General features: G+C 40.8%; 1 protein-coding gene across 2 annotated transcripts in view; it reads left to right on the top strand.

Annotated features, from left to right (window-relative positions):
- Positions 1 to 13,824: 13,824 nt before the first annotated feature.
- LOC108577284 (speckle-type POZ protein) overlaps positions 13,825 to 24,271 on the top strand; it is a 71,495-nt gene continuing 61,048 nt past the window's right edge. For both annotated transcript variants that reach the window (XM_017940422.1, XM_017940420.1), the window contains exon 1: positions 13,825 to 14,479. In XM_017940422.1, coding sequence (XP_017795911.1) covers positions 14,367 to 14,479 — 113 coding nt within the window. In that variant the 5' untranslated portion in view covers positions 13,825 to 14,366. The remainder of the gene's footprint in view (positions 14,480 to 24,271) is intronic.

Below are 24,271 nucleotides of genomic sequence, written 5' to 3'. Positions count from 1 at the left end.
AATAAAAGAAACTAAAGAAAAAAAGCTACCTTATCATAACGTAGGTCCAATTAAAATACACCCGTTCCTCAATTTACGCGGCACTCTTTCACGCGAGTATTTGTTTTACGCGGCAAATTTACCTCAATTTACGCGGTCAGATATGTACGTACATATGTAAGAATAAAGAATTACAAGGGCTTAGAGTAACTGATTTTTAAAACGACGTAGGTTCGCTGGTCGATGGTTGGGTACGATAGTGTGTGGGCCGCTGCCCTTTTTCCCGCTTCTATACGCTTCTCCGGCCGTTAGGGCCCTGCAAGCCGTGGGGTGGGGGTGCAGCCTGCGCTGCTCCTTGTCTAGGGCCCCCTGCGGCTCGGGCCCCGCGGTCGTTGCCTAGGCGCGTCGCACAACGCCTTACACATATTTTCCTATAAGTTTTAAAATTGACACTTTTATACAGTCAGTATTGTGAGATCGCAGGGGCAGATTCGCAGAAAGAAAGTTTGTTGCGTTAGGCCCGCAGAAGGCGTTGTCTTCGGCCGCTGGGCCGTAGTGCGGAAGCGAACAGTGTGACTTTGGACGTCGAGAGGACGACATTGTTACTATACTGTTTAGATTTATAATTTCTATTTTTTCATTTCAACCCAGTCATGTCTAACAAACTTTCAATCACGCGAAAGAAGAGAAAGTCGATGTCTTTGGACATGAAAATGAAAATTTTGAATCGACTTGAAGAAGGAGAAAAACCTACAGCGAAAAACTTTTACTAGCTTTTATTTCCAATAGTTTTCCTTTTATACCGACAGACTCAGTCAAATCCACGTGGAACGGATATTCGCGTAAATTGAGGGACGGGTGTACTAATTACAACTGTACCTTACTATCCTTTAACAGAACCAAGAAAACCCTCCATAAATCCCCCAGAAAACCAAATAAAAACGGCACGCTATCACGGTATCGATCGTTTATTTACAGTCGACCGGTATCCATCTGTTTCCATCGCGTTCTCCGTGGCTTCCTTTTTCAACCGGCTGGCACCGCCTCCTCTTGGAGCGGCTCCAACTTCGCCTCGCGTGTTCTCGCGATGCTGCGCCGCCGCCGCGTTCTTCCTGAATCCTTAATGCGACCTTATCGAGGTCTTCCACGAGAGGCGAACCGGCCACAGAGAGGAGAGGCCGGACGAGGAAGTGCGGGAAACGGCCACGTGTGAGGTCGGACATCCTCTCCGGACGCCGTGCGCTCTCTGTCTCTCCCCTCTTCTTCTCGAGCACACCGTGTCTTCCAACTGTTACGTTTCCTTTTTACCTCGGGATATACATACACGCGTCCTATACGACCCTCGTTGCGCCTCTTTTTTGGACCTGGTGCACGTACAACGAGAGCGTAGCTGTGGAGGACTTTTGGCATTACGGCTGATTCCACGATTATGAGTTACGTTACCGGCTATTTTCGCTGTTCTGCGATTCTGACGGAGGTCTCGTTCGGTTTGTGAATTCGAAGGAGTTCGGATGAGTAATTGAGCATTTCGCTTGGAATTGTACCGTTTTATTGGTTACCCGGTAGATTTGGCTGGGATTTATCTGCGACTAAATTAAAGGAGATTAACTCTGGGTCTGCCAACAATTAACATGTGTAACGTAACTTAAATTTGAAGTTACGTGTGTGTTTGCCTGTATTTTGCAGTCTGGTTTCTTTATTTATTGTTGCAGTGTATTGCCTCTGCCAGTTCTTTGGTAATAATTACTGTTCGCAAATTTACAGTTATTTATATTTTCTTTTTTTGTATTTAGCGTTGCTTCTCTCATTAGAATGTGAAATTGGTATCAACGGTAATTTTCCTCGTTAGCAACGAAGAAACATTGAAGTATAAATTTATCGGAACCATGAAAACTAGAAATTTTTGGCAAAAATGTGTAATACAGGGGATGAAATGCTTATTAATATTATTCACACGAAACCTAAGAATAAAAACGACACAGGACATCCTCAGCTTAATCGTTGGACAAACTGAACGACAAATTGGACTAAAAATTTCCAAAAAGTAAGCAACGTTTCATCCCACAATCGTCCAAATTTCCTCCAATAACTCTCGAAGAAAGATCCCGAAAGAACACTCGAATTCAATCAGTCTAACAGATTCACAGACGTTCCACTTCCACAAAGCCAATTTCCACCAGGTCGACCGTCTTTCATCTTCAACTAGCCGGTACATTATCCAAAGTGTATTATCCAACCGCGAGCGATAAAATCCAAAGGCATATTGGAAGATCGCGTCCTCTAGCCCGAGATCTCTCCCATTCGCCAACGATCAATCGTAAGCAGAAACGTATCCTAGGCCACTTTGCTCTCGAATCCCGATAGTTCCGTAATCGTTCCATTTTCCCGCGGCCGTGGTCCGTGGTGGACGGCGCGCGAAGCCGGAGAAAGAGGAGGAGAGTTACGTGTGTTTTCATCTGGAAGCACGTCGTAAATCATCGGATGGGGAAGGATGGCGAGCCAGCAGTGTGTGATACCTCAATCGTGTGTCTCAAGCCTGAGGAGAGCACCGGGAAGCAGTTAAAAGTCAAGCCGCGTGATTTATGCCACGCTCGCGTCGAAATAACTGCGAGTACAGCGATGGCGGCTCGATTAAGTCCGCTGTTGAGGGTCCGCGGTGGATTGATACACTTTTTTTTGCCGTACAGATGTGTCTACGGGGAGCAATTTTTCTCACGTTACGTGGTGCAGGATTGCTGTCTTTTCCGGTGGAAATTTTCACGAATGGAGAAGGTTAGCTTTTTAGGTGAATACAAGGGGAAGTACGGTTTTGTTGGTGAGTATTTAGGAATTAGTAATTTTTTGGTGATGCGAGAGTAAAGTGTGTTTTGACACTAGGACTACCAGCCGAGTCAAAATGACCCGTTAGTGACTTTCCAAAAATGAATTTTTGTATAACTGAACCGTGATTGGAAAATTCGATTCATATCCATGCAAATAGAAGCATACATGTAGAAAATAAATTCGGAAAGTTAGAAACGATAATACTGACCGGTATTGAACATTCACGTTTTTTTCGAAAGATGCTAATGGGTCGTTTTGACCCGGTCGGTAGTTCTAGTGTTGAAGAAGTTCTTCGACTTGGTAAGTTTTGTATACTTTTTGCGGGTTCGTTCGTTCTTCGGGGGAATACAGTCTGGCTCAAAAGTATTAGGAATTAGCAATTTTTCTGGTTGTGTGTTAGTCGTTGATATCTAAGTAAACTCTATTCAGAAAAGGTCTTCTTCGACTTAACGAGTCGTTTATTCTTCGGGCAAATACAGTCTGGTCCAAAAGTATTAGGAATTAGCAATTTTCCTCTTCGTGTACCGATTAAAATTCAAAGAAGTTCTTCGACTAAACACTCGGGCTAAATACAGTCCCGTTCAAAAGTATCAGGGATCAGCAATTTTCCTCCTCGTGTATCTGACACTAGAAAAGTTCTTCTTTGGCTAAATACACTCCCGTTCAAAAGTACTAGGAGTTAGCAGTTTTCCTCCTCATGCACCAGTCGTTGACACCAAAAGAAACTCCGTCCAAAAAAGTTCTTCTTTGGCTAAATACAGTCTCGTTCGAAAGTCCTAAGAATTAGCAATTTTTCTCCTCGTGTACCAATCGAAATCCGAACAAGTTCTTCGACTGAAGACTCAGCCTAAAAACAGTCCCGTTCAAAAGTCTACCAGTCATCGACACCAAAAAAGTTCTTCTTTGGCTAAGTACACTCCCGTTCAATTCCTCCTCACGTACCAATGATTGACACCGAAATAAACTCTATCCAAAAAAAAGTTCTTCTTCGACTTGGACAAGTCTGATCCAGCTCCCACACGTTGCTACCTTCCAAACTTCCAGAATGATCCTGAAGATTGGCATGAAAACTGGACAACTCAGTTCCACACGTGCGTGTGTCTGTGTACATGTTTACCCATAGCGTGGTATGGTGTGTGGCATAGGTGGTAGCTTCGTTCTATCGACCGAGCACAGCAGCAGCTCGTCCCGTGACCTGACCTCGTCTGAACCCTCCATTCCGCTCTGCCTCGCTCTCTAACACAATCACCTAGCCCCCCTCCTCTCTCTCTCTCTCTCTCTCTCTGTCTCTCCTTCTCCATCATATTTCTCTTTTACTCGTACACTTGGGTGGTGGTAGTTTCTTCTACCCTGCACAGTCACCATCTCCGCGACCTCTCCTCGTTCTCCACGGTACAAGAACCCTCCCTGCCACTTTCTATACAATATTAGCGGCCGAACTGGAACAACGCCCGAAAACTCGGGCTCGCTACAGCGACACCCGGTGTATTGTCGACAGACTCGTACACAGGGAGCGTTCTCTTTCTGCTGTATTCTTCGGAGCCAGTTCTCTTTCTTCTCCCCGACTCTCTCTCTAACTCTCTTTCTTCTTTCTCTTCTCTCTCTCTTCTCTCTCTTCTTCTTGTCTTCTCACTCCCCTCTCTCTCTTTCTTGACTCTCCCTCTTCTCTTTCTTTTTCTTCTCTCCAAGTCTTTCTTTCTCTTCTCTCCAACTCTCTTCTTTGTCTTCTCTCTCTCTCTTCTCTCCAACTCTCTCTGTTTCGCCAGGTAGTGCATGTCATAACGGACACCCTAGATTTCGAGCTACCGTATCCCCGCAGGATCAAGGGGAAAAGGATCCGTGGAAATTTCCATCTGAACAGAGAGAGGAGAGAACAGGTCGATGGAGCCGATCCAGAGCTAGCATGGAACCACCGAGCTACTCTGATACCTCTGACGCTCTAATTGGTCGACTAGTTGCTCGCCTCCTGAATCCTGGTGCGAAACGAAAAACAGAGACAGATAGAGCGTGTCTGTGTGTATGCCTCTATGTATGTGTTTGTGTTTGAAGTTGCGGGACAAGGAGTGTTGGGTTTGGAGATTATTAAAGCGGTGGGATACTTCGGTGAAGTTAATTCGTACTCTAATTTTGGCTTATGTCGTTAGGGTACTGTAGGGATTTTCCGTGGTTACGATATTCGAGAGGTTAATAGATGTAGGCGGTTGGATAAAGAGTGAATAATTTCACAAGAGAGAAATTCGTACCCTTGATTACTATTTTACATAATTACTATACAGAAATTGGATCAGTGCAATAGTACAGCAGTGAACCAGCGAAATGAAGTTTATCACGTAGCGTTATAGAGGGGATAATTTCGTATGCAAAGCCACGTGATTTCCATTTTCCATTCCTCGCGTCGGAATGAAAAATTCTGATCAACCTGTGAATCAATTTTCTCTCTCTCACAGGCAAACAGAAATCCTGCTATCGGAGGCTAACTATATTTACCGTTCCTTCATTTTTCAACACACTTTGTGTATCTAAACTTCCACTTCCGATCTGTAAGGAAGTATCCAAGTACTGAAACAACAAAAATATCAAACATAAAATGAAACGAAAGAAAAATCAGCTGAATTCTGAGTTTCCATAAAAATCACCAACTTCAAAGATCCGTATTTCTCAAACAAATTCGAAACCAGTTAAATGATGACTTAAACCCCCCCTGATTCCACGCATACTACATTATATCTCATTTGCAACAAAATCCCCGACGTCTACGTGAAAAAATGTTCAATTTACCATGCAGCGATCCACGCGACAAGAGAAACGAAATGACACCAAGCTTCCCTCGTTTCAACCCTTCAGATCTCTTTTAATTCACCTTTCCAGACGCATTCCCAACATTCGCACCAACTCCTCCGCGGAATAAATTGAACGATAATCGATCTGAAAGTCCTAAGCGAGAGAGCCGGGCACGCGATTCGAAGGAACGTGGAGAACGGAAGTAGCGAACAAATCCGCGCGTAATTACACAGAGCGAGCTAGCGAGGTGGAGAAACTTTTTTAATATCAACGGGGAAACGACGAAGGGGAGAGCCGAACGTTTCCGTTTCTCCGTTCGCACGCGTCGTGTTGTTCCAGTGGTCGCGGACGATACAACACACGACGACGCGCGGAGGTAGTATCGATACACAGAGTCTCGAAAGTGTGCAAATAGAGCGAAGTGAAGGGGTTGGCGGGCCACGGGGGACGTGTTCAACTTCCAACTCGTTCTAAATTATAGCGTATACGCGTACAACTATTGGCGAGGTGCGGTTTAAATGCAATTGGCAGAGAGGAGGCCGGGTTTGTGCCGGTTGCGAAATCATTTTGCGAGAGCAGCAGCAGCAGCGTTTGCTGGCATTGTCGCCGTAAACTGCAGCGTGGAATCCTCTCGAACCGCCGCGACGACGACGCCGACGAGGAGGAGAAGGAAGAACCCTCTTTTCTCCGTGTCCTTCCTTCGTCCGATCGAGACGAGGAGGGGGAGAGAGATCCCTTTTAGCCAAAAATTTACGGCCACTCTCGGCCAACTTTCTCCGTTTTCCATTTCACGTATTCTTCGTTCGCAAACCTCTGCTACTGGCTGTGCCTCTCCTCTCTCTCTCTCTCTCTGTTTCCTACCCCGATTCTTCTCTCTGTTCTCCCCTCCGTCTTCGTTTCACCGTGGCTCTTTCTGTCGGTAAACTCTCTCGCTCGCGTGCGGCTTATTTGCGAGCGATGCCAGAACCTGAATTCATACGGCCCGTTCGAGCATTATTATGCATTGTTACTGCCCGAAGCGACACGAAGGAGAGTCTGTGCTTTCAATGCATCCGGAGACCGTAGGCCTCGGTAACGCGGACCGCCGTGAGTGTCACGACAGGGATGAACAATGAGCCTTAGCCGCGTGCGTTTCTCCCCTGCCCGCCGCCCCACGGCTACGCTCTGCCCGTCGTCAAACTTTCTGTGCTGTTTTCGTGATAAATCCCCAATCCGACTGTCCGGCCTCGGTAAGCTCGTCTAACGGCGGTCGCTGTTCACCTTTTTTCGGTTCGATTACGTCTTAGGAAGCGAGGGAACGTTCTGAATTTCCTCTTTCAAATTTTGTTTTGAAATTTTTATCGCGTGCTTGTCGATTTTCGAGTTTCGAGATTCGATCGTCGACCCTCGATTTTCAATTATCGATCTTCAACCTTCGATTGTTGAATTTCGATCTTTAACCTTCGATTATCGACCTTCGATTATCGATCTTCAGTCTTCGATTATTGAACCGCGAGCTTCACTTTTCAATTATCGACCTTCGAATATCGATCTTCAGTCTTCGATTATCGAGCTTCGACCTTCGATTTTCGATTATCGAACTTCGACCACCTATTTCCGATCCTTCGTTTTTCGATTATCGATCTTCGACCTTCAGCCTGCGATCGCCGGTGCTCGATTATTTCTTGGGCAACTATACGATACTTAAACATTTGCATTATGCATTATGCAATTCATGCATGAAAAATGTGTTGCCTCCGGTTTTTACACGAAAACAAACACGAAGATCCTCGAGACATTACTATAAATTGCAAAGACCTTCCAATCACGATCAAACATACAAAAGTATCTCTTACAACGAGTCCCATGACATAAATTGCAGACAGCCGTACAACACAACTGGTTACAACACACACAGTTCCTGACCTTAGATCACCCCAGAAACTCGTTACCATTTTACCTGTAGAGAGAGGAAAAGAAGGGAAAAAGAAAGAGAAGAAACACATTCACACGAATTCCGAACACTCCGAGACGAGCCCCAGGTACTTCAAAGTAATTCCAACCCGAAACCCGCGCGTTACCCAAGCTCTCTACGTACACACAGTACATATGTACATACCTACTCGGAAATCTTGAATCGTAAAGAAACTTGCTACGCGAGGAAAACACCGGAGCAAGTCGTAATTCCAAGCAACCGCGCTCCGCGGTACACATTCTATCCACGTCCGTTTAATTCCGCGAGCCTCGTATTTTCATTTGCAACGCATATAAAGTCGTCGCCGCCGTCGTCGTCGTCGCTGACCTGTGAGGCTCTAGGCCTGCGCAAGTCGCCTACGGTGTTAATTCAATTACGCGTCCAGCTGGCGACGACGAGTCGTGGAAAGTAAACGAAACAAGGGAAAATTTGCGCGATATACTTAACGATCGAAATTTTTCGCGCAAAGACGAGAAAATCCGAAATCTCGCATCGCTTGATTCGTGTGAACGACGAAGGAGATGCAAATTAGCCGCGGTACCGCGAAAAATGAGAAGAGGATGGACCTCTCTTCTGGGTGTCAAGTGCTACGCACCAGTTTTTACGGCGGACAGAGAAACAGCTGGACCGTACAGGGCGAAAGCCCATTCCATCTCGAAACCGAAATCCCTCCTTCCTCTCCTTCGTCTTTCTCAAACATTTCCTTCTTTCAACGCGAACACAACCTCCTTGTCGAGGTTTTCGACCGAAGTCTACCTACCCAACTACCTTCACCGTCTCGTCTACTTCGGTTTTGCTCTTTGTATGTATAACCGGGCAGGCTCGTTTAACGTACACGTTTCAACCGCGGATTTACGCCGGTAATTCGCGCTACCCGAGATCGAATCGCGTGTCCCCGGACCAGGTAAACGGATACGAGCACCTTTGAACGCGGATTTGAACACCTTTCTACCGGTACTTCGGCGAGCGCGTAGGTGCGGCTGCCTTTCCTAATGATCGTTGGCCCAACTGTATTTCAGAAGTGTTACAGTATGTCAGGGCAGATAGGATATAATTCTGAAAGGACGGCCTTTATTCGGAGCCTTAGTCGTTCAATTTCTGAACGTGTCTTTCTTCGGTTTCTTTGGATTTTTTTTTTTCGAGAAGTTCGTTTTTAAGATTGATTTGGTTGCTTGAGTGTACTGTTTGCGAGTTGAGTCGACCAATTTTTAATAGTAAGGCTACTTGTGACGTTGCGTGAATTTTTTGGTCGATAAGAATGTTCCCTTCTTTATTTCTTTGGCTCCCTTTTTTTTTTTTTTTAAAGTTTGTTATTTAAATTGATTGCTGTTCGCCGAGAAATTTGGTTACTTGCGCTGTTTATCGGGTGAGTCAATTTTTAGCGATAGAGAAACTTGTGAGAAAAGTGTTCAGTTTTTTACTCAAATTTGAAATTTTCTATGAAAGACATTTACTTTTTCGTTGAACATAGATTATGTTAATCGTGCATAGCGTGTCGGCCGATTTTTCGTTCAAATTGATTACTGTTTGTTAAGAAATTTAGGTCACTCACACTACTTGCGAATTAAGGCGACCAATTTTCAATAATAAAGCAACTTGTGACGACACGTCAATTTTTCATTAGATTCACTTTTTTTTACTCAGATTTGAAATTCTACCAAGAAACTTACTTTTTTCTCGAGTATAAATCGTATTAATCATGTTTAGTGTTCGCTAAAAAAATTTTGACTTTTGTACTGTTTGTGAATCAACCGAACCAATTTTCAGTAAAAGAGCTGTTTCACTCAGATGTGAAATTCTACCAAAGCTCGAATATAACTCTCATAATACATTTACACAAAATGGTAAACGAAAACTCCTCTGCATCTTGTTGCAAAATTAAAGTTTAATCGAGAATTAACATCTAACACGTTGGCATACTAAAGTAACCACAGCAGAAGTTTACGACAGTCCTGAAACTGAACAGAAACTCGTCGCCCATGGGTTTCCAGGATCAGTCTAATAGAAACCGGACGAATGAACGCATTTGGAAGTGAGGAGCAACGATCAACTCGGTGCCGACCATACTACTGACGTAACTGCGAATTAATTCAGTTCAAGCAACAGGCTCGTGCCAACGTTGCCATGAGAAAGTTAAGTGACCTGTATCAAGTACCATTTCTCTTCTCGAAAACACTTCAAAAAATCGTTCATCCCATAGACACTTCAGCTATTGGACATTTCCTGCTTCTAAACCACAGACAGTTCTATTTCTGACGATCTGCGTAAGTGAAATCTTCCTGTTGCTTGCGAGAAAATGTCTTTTGGATTCACAGTTCCTGGACATCGACCCATTTTCACCCAAATTGTCCATTTCCTCATTTTCTATTGAATTTTGTTACCAAGAAAATTTGAATTTCTTCAAATTTTATTTTCAAGACAATTTTAATTTTTTACATTTGACTTTCAAGAAAATTTCAAGGATTTTACAATTTTATTTTCAAGATAATTTTAACTTTTTTTTATTTTATTTGCGAGAAAATTTTAATCTGTTTAGATGTTATTTTCAGGAAAATTTTAATTTGTTTGAATTTTGTGTCAGATATTTTTAAATCTATTTATGTGAAAGATACAGAATAATTTACCCCGAGAAAATTTACTTCCACCTCTGATAAAAAATACAATTTCCAAAGTGTAGTAAAAACTTTGCGTGTAAAATAAATAAAATGAAAATCAGAGGAAAATTTGTCAGTATCGTTAAAGTCGAAATTAACACACTCTCCTCGTTCTCGTAAAAAGTAAATTTAACCGTTTAACTCCTTTTACATTTACCACGCACATAACTAAATTACCGTTTAAATTTTCCATTCAAGCTAAATCGTATCAATTCCTCCTACACAAAATTCATCGAACGCCGCGATAGCTTTCTCTGAACTCGTATATCGTTTCATCGTGCTGAAAGGGTTACTCGATACACCGTGTGTTCACGAGGAAGAAACGTCTGCTGTAATCCAACAGTAAACCAAAGTGGCAACCAGCTGAAACACTAAAAGCAATTAATTAAAAAAGAAAAAACAAAATTGACGAAAAACAGATTTCGCTAGGTCTGTCGTCTCTCGTATATTAGAAGCCGCAACGAGTAAACAGCAATTAAGAGAACGAAAGAGCGGAGTTTGCTTTACCGTCTCAGTTCGAAACAGTCTGCGAGAGATGCAATTGGTTCGAAACGAACAGACGCCACTCCATGGGACAAGAAAGTATCTCTTTTACGACGACAGCTGCCTGGCACTCACGATTTCTCGAACCAGAGACGTGTGTTGTGTATCGTTTGTATTTAGCGGCCGATCCTACTAGCAGCTACAGCCGTTCAGAAAACTTCGAGGGTCCTCTCCCGTTCAAGTCGAGTTTCCTGAGAATTCTTAAGAGAAATTTTAACGGCCGCGGCGCGGAGCGTTCGCTTATTGTGCGCACCGGGGCCAACGATAAATTCCCCACCGCGACTTAAAACTTTTCCCTGTAGAACTTGCGCGAAATTATCGCGAATTTCTGGTACAATTAAGCCAGCTAGCAGCAGCGCCGTTCTTCAAAACGGCCGTTTAATTACGTTCCGCTGAAGAAAATTGGTGTGGTTGGATTAACGATCACGAAAATATTACCATTTGTTGTCCATTTGTTTCAACCTGATCAAGATTCTCTGGCTCTGCCAGCTCTGGATCACGCGAGCAGTGAATTAATGGTACGGTAAGTGTACAGAGTGTTTCAAAAATGTTGGGAAAAAGATTGAGTAAGATTTTTGTGTGTTTAATGTTTGAAGGAATTTTGGTGAAAAGTAGTTTTAAATAGGTATGGTACACTTCATTTATCAATTTTGTAATACAGGATTTTTTTTAGGTTAGTTTGAAACATATTTGTTAAAGTACATCTCATTTTGTAATGTATCAACATATGGTAAGATGGAACACTACTTTTGATACGCCCTTATATTTTAAAATTTAGCCAGTCACTCTCTGAAAATTATACAATTCACAAATTTTGTAATGTATCGACATATGGTAAGAAGGACCACTACTTTTGGTACGCCCTGTATATTTCAAAATTTAACCAATCACCCTCTAAGTATAATACAATTCACAAATTTGCCATATAAAACCTATATCTATAATTCTAACCTAACTTAAACCAACACTTTTGATACACCACCCTGTACATTTCTTCAAAGTTTAATCAACCATCGGTTTAATTGGCATGAGATGTTAATATAACCTCTTTTCATTCGGTACGACGAATTCGTATTCAAATTTTTCAAGCAACCTTTCTGATACATCCTGTATCCAGAACGAGCATACTTGATATTACCGTATAAATTACACCAGGAACAACATGGTCTACAGCCATCCGATATGATACAGAAAAATTACAGTTGAATAATAAAAAGCTGTATAATTATCCAGACCGAATATCGCCGATTCGCCGACATCGCATACAGAGGGCGGCGCACGCTGTTCCGTCGTCGTAGCTGCTCATTTTTCACTATGATTCCCCGTAGGCAGGAAAGCCAGGCACGACATGCGATGTCAGACACCGAGGAAGCGTCGACGTGGAAAGGAAAAACGAGAAAGAATGAAAAGCGTAATAGAGTTTACATGGCACTCCTCGCGTGCTCTGGGGCGAATGAGACTCAGGGACGTTTTTTTAAGGGGGTCAAGGGGACCCTGCGCCCCGGGGCCGTCCTTATTAACGCTGACCTCTCTCTCTCTTTCTAGCTCGAAATCGAGATTCTCAAAATTTCATACGAAAGCAAAACTTTACTGTGACGCACAACATCCCGGTTTTCGTACGAATAACATTTCGTCTGTTTCAACGATAAGTTTTCCTCTACTGTAAGTTTCTGTTAGTCTATGGTGAACCGTAGCGAAGTACATGTCGAACGAAATCACTAAACTCGCGGGAGATCCGTTCCAGAAATGGCCGACACTCTGAGGAAGCTATTCGAGGCACGACACTAATTTATGGACACGTTAACAGCACGCGTATCGGCCAGTGAGATCCGTGCAACCTTAAACTTGCATCCGTGCGTATGATTGCATAAAACTGCTGCCTTTGCGCCGGAGTCACGAACGCGGTTAATGGAATATTCTCCGTGGCGTCCGGAGGGCCGTAATAAACGCCGTTCCTTCCTGTTATTAACACGAATTAAAGAATCAATTTCGACGTGAAGTTTCAGTAGATCGATCGTGCCGAGCATCACCTGGCCGTCATTAATGTTACGGAACAACGACAGAGTTAGGTTAGGAACGTCGATTACGAAAGTAAATCGACGTGTACGAAATATGCGGCCAGATTATACAGTTCGAAATGTTCGATTATATATGTACGTACACCGGTTCGTTTGACAGCGGATGTTTTTCCTTTCTTCTTTTTTTTTTCTCTTTCTCGAACTGCGTATTAAATTATCTGACCTCTGTGTTACATTAGTTCTGCGAGAGTCCAGTATTCTCTTCACAATGTCACGACCGTCGTGCGTGATTCCGGCACGACGTCACGGTCCCATTGACGCCGACCACAGCCACCTTAAACACCCATAAAACATTTTCGTGACCTCTTTTTCGTGTAATTCGACGAACAGAGGCTTGTTCTCCGTTTCCGGTGACATGAAAGCACCGATACACTCGGCACGCTCGAAAAACCTTTCACACGTTCCGGCTATATATCGTGTATACCGCTGAATTCGTAAACGACACTGCGCGGGTTTCATTACCGATTTGAATGCCCCGGGTATACGTGGCATCGAAAGCGGGGTATGAATAATTTCGTTCTATTATTCTCCTACGTTTTGATGCTTGGCCGAAAACGCGTAAACGCTAGACGAATTATCGGTCGCGTTTATACAGGAGGTATAGAACGTACCACACACAATCGGTGTGTTTTTGCCAGGGAATGGAAATATCGGAAGCATCATCGCGAGTGTATTTTTACGGCGCTGAATAAAGAGCGTGAGAGAAGAGACGCGTATAAACTGGCCGAAGAGACCTTTCGACAGTGTGTTACGTATGATAACACAGTTCATATAATTTCGTAGCAGTATGCCAGAAAACGTGCATTCCCGAACAGGAGTTTCCTGTAGGAGGGAGCCTTGGCTACCCGGCGGTGAACCGTCGTTCTAGCACGACACGAGGTCGCGGAAAGGCACGAGCATCTCCGAGACGTTTACGAACGCGACCGAACCGCGACGAAAGCGTACGAGGCCGCGGCCACAGGGGTGGGGACTCACGGACGCTCAGTAGCTGAGCTCAGTCGAGCCAGCGCCGTGATCGGAGTTGGAATAGTGACTGGCGAACTGTGTTCCGAGCAAGCGTAACAGCTCTCGGCGTTCTAGTCGCTCTTTTAATCACGCGCACACGAATTAATTTGGTCGGCGGTGGTCGGCTGGCAGACCGAGGTCGAATATTCGAATCAGTCGTCCCTTTTTTTCTCTCGTTTGATCACGGGCTCGCCGTGTACTCACCGCACGCTTCTTGTTACCTTCGTTATCGTTCACCGTCGTCGTGCACGTTTGTCGATTCACGTTAGTTTGTCGCTGCTCGTTTAACCGTCCCCGGCCGTGATTGACTGTTGCGAGCCTTTTTTTTCCGCGGAGCCGTCACAGATACAGCAGTGAAAATGCGGTAGTGACAGTGTTACACCAGAGACAGGGAGAAGGAAGGGAATCCCTGACTACGTTTGTAGGCGCGAGGACGCCACGAGATTACTCGAGAAAATCGAAGTGAACGAAATTAGGGGAGAGGCTCCTTGAAGCCAGGGCCGAAAGTTATGACGAGCTCGTGTGTTCGAGGACGAGGAATTTACGCGCATGTGTCCAGTGGGATTTAGTGTCGGCGATAAAGCATTCTTTCCAGATCTGGATACCTTGCTCTCGACACCTACGGGACCTGGATTATCTCATGTCAGGATGGCGCTGGCGCGGTACGTACTTTCTACTCGACATTCGAACCTCTTCATCGTTACGGTTTAGGGTGGGTCTTTGCTCGGACGTATTTGTTTTTCTTCTCTGGTGCCCGATGTTATTAAGTGTCTTTATTGATCCAACACGACGACCAATATCGCGGGTTATATCGACGTTAAACCACGCATTATCTCGTTTATTAACGATAATATTTTGCATAATTGCGTCTCGGGATGGATTTAACAACATATTTATACGAAAAAAGTGTTTTTCATGAAGATACCGGTGTCCCTTTGTTTTGAAGTATTCTGCCGCAGATGCCGGTATCTGCCATAGAGTGCGCACTGGTCAACGACCCATCCCTGCCATAACTATAGTCAACTGATTTAACAGATTTATACGCTCTCTCAGTGTATTTACATAGCTGTTGAGCGTTCGTTCGACGTGTGATGCGTACGTCGCCGGGAATAGTCGTTATTAGTTTGAAAGTTCTTGGTCAAGTCGCTTGCGTGGCGAAGGAAAAGACGTCAAGGTTAATACACCTTTTTACGTTAAGCCGACCTTCCGAGTACGATGCGGGCTCCGTCACGGTTCGACAATCTGCCTTTATACTGAAACGTTTGACCGTGAATATGAGTCGATGGAATTCAAACGTAGAAACGTTCACGCGTGGCCAGCCTTATCTTCCGGTCGCGCTCTCTCTCTCTTTCTCTCTCTCGCGTAGTGCTGTCTGAAAATTCTTCGATACACAAACGGTGTCGCTGCACGCGCACCTACATGTGCCTCTGCGTAACGTATAGACAAGCGTGTGTTGTACAGGTTAGGATAACCGTTTTTGCTTTGAAAAGAATTCAATCCTCGAAACCATCGGAACTACTATCCGTTGTGAATAAATTAGCTCGCACTGTTTACGTTCCGCGCGAATATCATTGGCTCGTGCAGCTGTGTAGTCCGTGTTATATAGCCATTTCATGTATATTACTTTCTCTGTCAAAGTTTTTTTATCAGCACAACAGCCTTCACCGCACATATTCATGCTCGCGTACGATCGGATCGTGACAGAACTGGCAATGAAGCGTCCTACCCTTCGTGAGTGAACAACATCGCTTTGTGTTCTAAACGGTCGACGGTTAGAATTTACTTCTTTGCTGTGTCGAACGTTCGTTTATCTTGCGGGGGCAGCGTCGCGGTGCCGCGTGAAGGCCTCCTATTGTGATATTTCGTTGGACTCGGCCGGTCTGGTGGGGGGAAATAGTGTCGGGGCGCGCACAGAAACGTTTAGTAATTGAATGTAGCGAATTAAACAATCGTTGGGAGTCGTACGGGTCGGCCGACGAACGGCGCTGTACCGTTGTTAGTTGTTTCACCGATAGACCTCCTCGGATGGGGACTATTACTCATTACACTTCCTGCCCGGGAGAACGCTATCGACCAAAGTGATGAATCACGAGGCTATAAACAGATCTTCGACTTTATAATTACAATTTAATGAATGCGGCCACACGATGATTGTGTGGGACCTCACCTGCTGATAACCTTGGCATTGTGAAACTGAACTTTTGCACGAACCTTCATTTACAACGAGTCGCTTTAACAACGTGTTTGACCAATTTTCGCGATTAGACCGTTTTCAACGGGGTCGATAAGCTGACAATTTTGCGTTGCACAGCGTTCCAATAGCGGAACGTTGAATTTTTTCTCGGTAATTTAAATATCGATGCATTTTTTTTTTAATCTTTACACGTATTTTTAGAAATCTTTTTTTCTTCCTTTCTTTTTACTGTTGATAAATATTCGAAAACCTTACGTGTATTCTTTCTTTCTTCATACTGATAAATTCTCGAAGATCTCGCCGGTATTTATACGCACGCCGGTTCAAATAACGATAAATCTTTTAAAAATACATCTGGTAACTTCATTTCCATCAAATGACAAACCTGATGCAGCGTTACATTTCATTCTCGTGAACTTCTATATTCTCGATAACCTTATCTGATCTGGTAATCTCTGTTGATATGCAAGTTCAAATTACAAACTGGAATTGAAATTTGAATTCCGATTTCCGAGATAACGTATCGCCGTTGGAATATCTCTCGCCTAACAGAATCGAAATCGAAATTGCTCGCAGTGAAACCTTCTAACACCAAAACCACATAGAAAGTTTACACTACAGCGATTCGTGTACTTCTCCCAAACAGGCTGTTTCGCGTTCACGCGTGAAAGTATCGCGTTTTAACGGAATTTCAAGCGTACAATCCTACCCGCCATTGTTCAATTTCGTTCTTTTTCCCCCCGTCGAAGTAATAACGACGTCTTAATCCAAGCTCGTTTCGATTCGATTCCTCACGCCGCGACTCCATGTTCGACGAACGTTTGCCGTGGAATCGCGCGCGGATTAACGTGTCACAATATCGCAGGAAGAGAATTGCTGCTTCGATCGACTGTCGTAGGCGAGAAACGCCAGTGTCGTGAGTCGATCAATTCTCACCGTAAAGCGTTTAATGCAATTTCCTCCCGACACTGATTGATCGAGAAACGACAGTCGATTCGCTTTGAATTATGTTAATCATATAAAATTGCCCCTTTTTCACATACACTGTTTTACGTCTTACTAATTAATCGATTTTAATACGCAAATTATTAATTACGTAGTTTTTTTTTAGACAAGTTGCGTTCCATTTTATCGCTAGGGAATTTAAGGCTGGTATTCGTGAAATTCGGGGGAAATTTTTTAAATTGGAAAATTTCACAAAATGGCGACGCACGTGTAGGAACTTTTGCTTCGGAAATTCGTCGAATACCGAATTTTGAATTACGTAATAATTTCGTTTTAAAATAGCGTTTTCCGAATTTAAAGCTAGCTTTCTTAATAATTAGAGTAATTTAGAAATAATTACAGAGGACCATTCGTAACATTCGCTGTCTGTGTCAATTATCATAATGGAAGCTATAGCGTGGAACGTAAATCATGCGTTCAGTAAAACAGTCGTTGTGTATTATATGTACAATATTTTTCACTTGGCCGATAATATATCACTCAAGTGAATTGTTCATGAACGTGATTTTAAAATTCAACCGGCCAAGCGATAATGCAACAATAAATTACCATACGATTTTTCACTTAGTTGCTACGAGTAGCAAATTTTCCTCGCTCTAATAAAATATCGCCATCTCGAGAAGCGTTCTCTGAAAAATTTTACAAATTCACGAAAATAACCGTTTTCTTTTTCTCTTCTTTCTTCCGTGCTCGAGATAATGTGTACGTTTTAACGACTTTCAAAACACCGATTCAACGTTAATCAAGCTCGAAAAGGAAAACACTTGTTTCGAGTGTTTATCGATTTTTCGTAATGAAAGTTAACAAAGTTTTTATTTATTTATTTACGGGCGTATAACTCTTTGGAATACAATTGTAGGCAATTTGTTACAGTTTTATTTATTTTTTTATTTTAAATAAAATGGTACAATGTCTTTCATCGCGAGTTTGTATAGGAGAGAAATATTGTTGGAAATGATCCACGTATCACGTTTCTGGGACGTGAACTAAATGTCCCATTCTACAGCAGCTTTCAGAATACTGTTATCTCGCTCGAAAAGCAGATATCCTACATGTTCCGAGATTGTGTATCAGGATTTTACGAAAAATTAAGAAACTGGATGGCACGAGCAACTTGTCCACCACAATTCTGTTTGTTTTACACAGTTTTCAGCTTTGGGTTCGCTCTAATTAACACGTTTCTTGCCTCGTGGATCACCGATGGGTCGTCATCGTGCTTACGAGAAACGAGGAGAATATTATTTATTTATTTTCAATTAAAACGAACGAAGAATTAATAGGACAGCTGTTCGTTGACGTACATATTATTTGTTCGTTGTGGCCTTATTTGAGAAAAAAGTTAATTTGGTATACAAATAAGATGTTCTTCGAGTGAGTGAGAATATCTTCAGTAGTTGTCGATTAAAGCTGATAAAATGGGACGAGAAAAATCGCAGTTTCTGTTTATTAGCATTTAATTGTTGCAGCTACAATTTTTCTGTCACATGGCAAGTATTTTATTAAATAAAAAGCACAGAATTAAATCTGTGGATCAGATTTCGTAAGAATGAAAAATGTTAGCTTAACATTTTAGATCAAATTTCTCTTTTTAATATTATTCCATATTCTCAGATGTTACTTAACAAAAGAAAAAAATTGATATTTAATAAGAATAGAAAGGGTGAACTCAACCATTATGGATAAAAATTTTTTCAATATTCCATAAAAAGTTGCAAGTTTGTTATGTTGTATACAAGTTTGTATACGAAACAATTGAATTCATGCATACTATTAACAATATTATTCTTCTCCGATACAAGCACTTGTACAACATTTTATCAAATTCTGTGATTCATCAATTCTGCAATTAATCATTTGCCTACAAGATAATTACCAAAGCACACACGACGATAACATCATTCCATTTGTTAATCTAGTTCACACATTTGGAATCTGTTTTCTTCGAAAAATTACTTTCCTTTACCCATACATCAAAAAAAGACTATCGCACATTTCAACATAATTCCAAGATTCTACACGAAACCAAACCAATCTGACGCCGTCATCCTTGGAATTCTACTTCGATCAAATTAAACTCTCTCTCTCTCTCTGTGTCTCTTCCCTGTAACGTAATTTCCAACGTTAAAATTACAAATCCAGTTATCGCCGGGTATGAAGACTACCTCACACGCGCGCGTGCTATGAGCCCCTTTAAATTTTCCAACGCGCGTTGAAACGACGCGATTAAACGGGTCTCTCTCTCTCTCTCTGGTAATAAAACCGGGACATTCGCAGCGTGTGTGTGGTGTGCGTTGGCATAAAAGTTTGAACATAACGTGTGCGCGACGCAACGATTGCCGCGTTAGATGAATCGGAAAAGCTCTTCGACCTTGCGTTTGCGCCGTTATCGCGTTTGCGTCACAATATTTTCTCGCTTACCAGTTCAGAGAGAAACGGTGAGAAATCGCTTTGAATGTCGGTATCCTTTGTCCTCTTGCTCGCCACACACACGCGTGCATACGTCAGCCGCCGTAGTTATCGTATTGTGTGTCAACATTCGAGGAGATATTCTTGAACACACTGGCCATCTTGTGTTCTCCTCCTCTAACTTCTTTTTTTAGGCGGCTTTCTATCTTTTGAAATAAAACACCTGTTCGCGAGCGTTCCTCGTAACGTATCGATTGTTCTCTCCGATTTCTCGCGTCCTTCGACCACTCGAAAGGTTATCTACATCGAAGTGGAACCTCTTGAGATGATGCTCTGTTCCTCTAGATTTCCTTTTCTCTTATCTCAGGCTTCGGTTTTTTCCTTCTTTCTTCTCGGTGTGCCTGACGCTTTTGGTTGAATTTTAGGTTAGGTTTTTTTTTTTAAGGGAATTTGTAGTTTTGTAAATGGAAACTTGATTGTAAATAACAAGAGCGTTTTTTATGTTAGGTTATATCTGGAAATTTCGTAATTCTTGGTTTCGAGGTTATGTCATTCGAAGCATTGTGATTAGACGAGTTTTAAAGGTGTTTATTTGCAAATCTTAATTTTTGGAGGTTATGTTTCAGTAATATTTCAAAGACTGCTAAAATTTTGCGTAATATACTGAGAAATAAGTGAAAAAATACTAATTAATAATGTCAGCATTTTGTTATTATAATATTGTTATTGATTTGCAAGGAGAAACTAGAAATAAGCAAACTTTAGCAAGTAAACGCGTGACTTTGTGTTCGAATAAACTCTTTTAGGTTAGGAATATTCTGCAGGCCGATATTTTTAAATAGATTGAGTAGATTTTACGTTTTTCACGTTCAAATTAAATCTATAAACGCTGTTAACATTTGTTTTTGAGGTTATGTAACGTGAAGCAATGAATTTCCAGTGTTTTTGTTTCATCTGTAGCTCTCAGCTTCCGAAGGTTGTTCCTTAATAACGTAAAATATTATCTTTAGATACGTTCCAAGTGATTTTCACCGTTTTTGGAATTCAACGTGAAAACAGGAGGGAATGAATCAATTACGGAATATCAGTTATATATCATTTTCGAAAATACTTCGGAAAATCGTAATCTATTATCGCTGATAAACTCGTCGGGGTTTATCGAATCGGAAATATGATTAATTCCATTCCCTTCGCTCGTTTTTCTCGTTTCCCCGAAAACCTCTCGAAATATCCTAGCCCCAAGGTAATGAATTGCCCCGAAATAGAACGTGTTTCTTTGAAATCGTATCGATCTTCCGCGTCCTCGGCGGCTTCTTAACACCGTCAACGCGACGGTAATTTTAAGGCCGTCGATGAAACTTTAAAAATCCTTGTCATCGAGCTAATCTCCATGAATTAATCGACACGAAAATACCGCTTCACTTCATACATAAAATATTTTACGTAACTTCACCTTCTTTTTCCCCCCCTTCTTGTTTACCTCTTCTTCTTCTTCCTTTTTTTTTTTGTTTTATCAATAATTCATACCAAGAGCAAGTATGCAAAACCAGGCTACTATCTCTGTTTTGAGCAATTTTCCATAAATCGAACATAACCTCGAACTTAAATCTATTAATCTAGATTCATGGTATTTGTTTTTTGTAATTTCTGTTTTTGGTATGATATTGTGTAATACTTGAAAGATTAAGATCTTCATTGGTTGTAAAATTTAAAGAAATGAAAAATAAAAATAGAGAAAAGTTTAGAAATATTAAAAGAAATATAAATGGAATATTAATGATATTGAAAGAAATAAGAATGGAATAGTAAAGTTATTGAAAGAAATAAAAATAGAGTATTAAAGATATTACAAGAAATAAGAATGGAATAGTAAAGTTATTGAAAGAAATAAAAATAGAGTATTAAAGATATTACAAGAAATAAGAATGGAATAGTAAAGTTATTGAAAGAAATAAAAATAGAATATTAATGATATTGAAATAAATAAAAATGGAATAGTAAAGTTATTGAAAGAAATAAAAATAGAGTATTAAAGATATTACAAGAAATAAGAATGGAATATTAAAGATATTGAAAGAAATAAAAATGGAATAGTAAAGTTATTGAAAGAAATAAAAATAGAGTATTAAAGATATTAAAAGAAATAAGAATGGAATATTAAAGATATTGAAAGAAATAAAAATGGAATATTAATGATATTGAAAGAAATAAAAATGGAATAGTAAAGTTATTGAAAGAAATAAAAATGGAATATTAATGATATTGAAAGAAATAAAAATGGAATAGTAAAGTTATTGAAAGAAATAAAAATAGAGTATTAAAGATATTAAAAGAAATAAGAAATTACAAGAAATAAAAGTAGAAAAAAAAAAAAGAAAAATTGGAATATTAAAGATATTAAAAGAAATGAAAATAGAACATGAAAAATATTTAAAAAAAAAAATAGGAATAGAGAAAATATTAATTTCTTTAACTTCCTTAACTTTTTTAAAATTATCAACGCTATTAACTCAATTTCTAAAAAAGAAAATAAATGTCCTACCACTTGAAGGTTCTTCTTCATTAGATTATCACAATTTAACTCGGTGTCTGTCATTTTTCTCTCTATCAGTTTCAACAATTTTCCCAAAAATGACTGCGCAAGGTCGGCTCGCGAGATACCGTCTGTGAATTACGCGACAGCGACAGCGTTGCATAACAAACATGCTCGTCATCGTTAATATTTCCTCCATTGGAGGACTCACTTGACGCTTCCTTGTCACGAGCAACAATCTACGTGAAAGAAAAGAGCGAAAAGGAAGGTTGTTGCACATTTTCCGCGACATTTGCAATCCTAATCTTATCCCCTTGTTCGTGTTCCACAAATCGTGCGCTTCGATCATTTTTCAATGTCGTCTGAAAGAGAGAAAAAGAAGAAAAAGGCGCGAAAGTGCATTTTTTTTTTCTTCCGCCAGGTCTCTCGTTATCGTTCCATGAAAATCACACTGTCGCCTTATTGGTCGTGAAAGCGGCAGTAAGCGAAACGTTATCGAAACGACGTTCAATTATAATAATTCTACTAACGAGTGTACCTAACTAATTGCTCGACCATTACTTCCGACCGAGCAGAGTTGGTAATTTGAACATGTTTTGAAAATTGCTGGAAATAATGCTTGGAATTATCTGCTCGTATATTGAAAGTGTGCAACATTTATATCATGCTTGGAATACGATAGTTGCATATTAAAAAGGGACCAAGAATTTTATAGCGATTTTTCAGAATTTAACGTGATTCAATTTTCAAACGTTTCGACTCTTAATGAGAAAAACAGAAGGGAGCAAAAATAATGGAAAAAATTGTCGAGAAAGGTTAATCGAAGGATTTCGATTCAAAAAAATTAGATTATTAGAATTTTTAGGTTTAAAGTTTAAAGAAAATTTCAATTCTTAATGCTTTTGGTTATTGATAAAAAAAAAATTAGTGATTTAAATGTTTCTGGTTACCAGTCACGAGAAATTTTTTTTATTAAAATTAGTACCGATTACTTTTGACAATTATCAGTAACGATGAAAAAAGAATGTTTGTTAATAACGCGACGAGAAACCGTTAGAATATTTTTCAATGCCTAATCAAACATTCCTTAGAGGGAGAGGAAAAAGTAAAATTGGATTTATGACATTGAAATTTATTGAACATTGTTCTTGCACTCGAGGTGGAATTTGAAGAGGTTCCGTTTGATTTTAAAGGCGAAGTCCTTGGCGACAGCATTACACACCTCGTCGATAATTCTCCTTTCCCTCGAACTGTGTATGCGTGTGGAAACAAAAGCGAAAGAACCTTCAATCTATCCATCGTAACGTGGTGGACACAGTCGGTCGTCAGTCGGTTGCTTCAGCCGTTCCTTCTTTAACGTATCACAATTTGTATACATTTCAGCGTGTCCACGAAGCGTGGAACGGTTGGGTAAACTTGGTTAGAAGCCGGTCTCTAATTCTATGCGCCTCGCACGCGGAGGACAGAGTGATTGTCATCGGTGTGGGAGGGAACGCGAGATTGACATTGACTCGATTACGAAATGTTGGAGGAATTCGATTGGAAATTTGATGAAAATTGTATGAATTTTTTCTCTTCGTCGATTTTTCTGTTTTTCTCTACTTCGACATTTAAACATTGCGCAAACTTTTTTATCGACGTGGTGTTTCGAAGGTAAAACAGAGAGAAATTTAGTTTTTTTTTTTTATCGTTTTCTAACAGTCGGAGATTGTAGAAATTTTGTTTTATTGGCAATAATAGAGTTTGAGAAATTGATCATTCTTTCGTTTCACTTCGATATTTCACCGTTGCGTAACTTTTTATCGATTCGCTAACGAATGTGAAAGAATTCAATTAAAAATGACAAAAAGCCCTTTTTTAAAAGCCTTTCTGGTTTTGTTGTTGAGATAACTGTTGCGTAACATTATAATGAATGGCGAATTGATTGCTGTTGTTACATAAACATTAAATTAGTAATTGTTTTAATGGTTAGCAGTTTTTTCTTCTTTTCTTTTTCACTGTTCTGTTTAACATATTTTTTTCGCCTGATATTTTATGGCCCATTAAGTTTAAATGTATTTCGTGAGATTGAAAATGAAATAAAATCTCTCGCTTGAACTGGTAATCTCGTTATAGAAGTTAGCTGTGCCTTGATCATTTTCTTTTGCATCTTTTCGCCCCTGTTTCTATAAGAAACCCAATAGACGTGTGCAAATTTAACCGTTTTATATGCTCCTTTGTGCAAAATTATCCCCAATTAGAATTTTGATTTATTAAATACAGGAAGAAAGTAAGATAATTCAGTGCATGAAAATATTTCCCAAATTAAATTCTTGA

This window comes from Habropoda laboriosa, unplaced genomic scaffold, assembly GCF_001263275.1.
Source record: "Habropoda laboriosa isolate 0110345459 unplaced genomic scaffold, ASM126327v1 scaffold713, whole genome shotgun sequence".
Lineage (NCBI taxonomy): Eukaryota > Metazoa > Arthropoda > Insecta > Hymenoptera > Apidae > Habropoda > Habropoda laboriosa.
The sequence above is the reverse complement of the archived record's forward strand: the minus strand, read 5'-3'. Positions and strand labels throughout refer to the sequence as shown.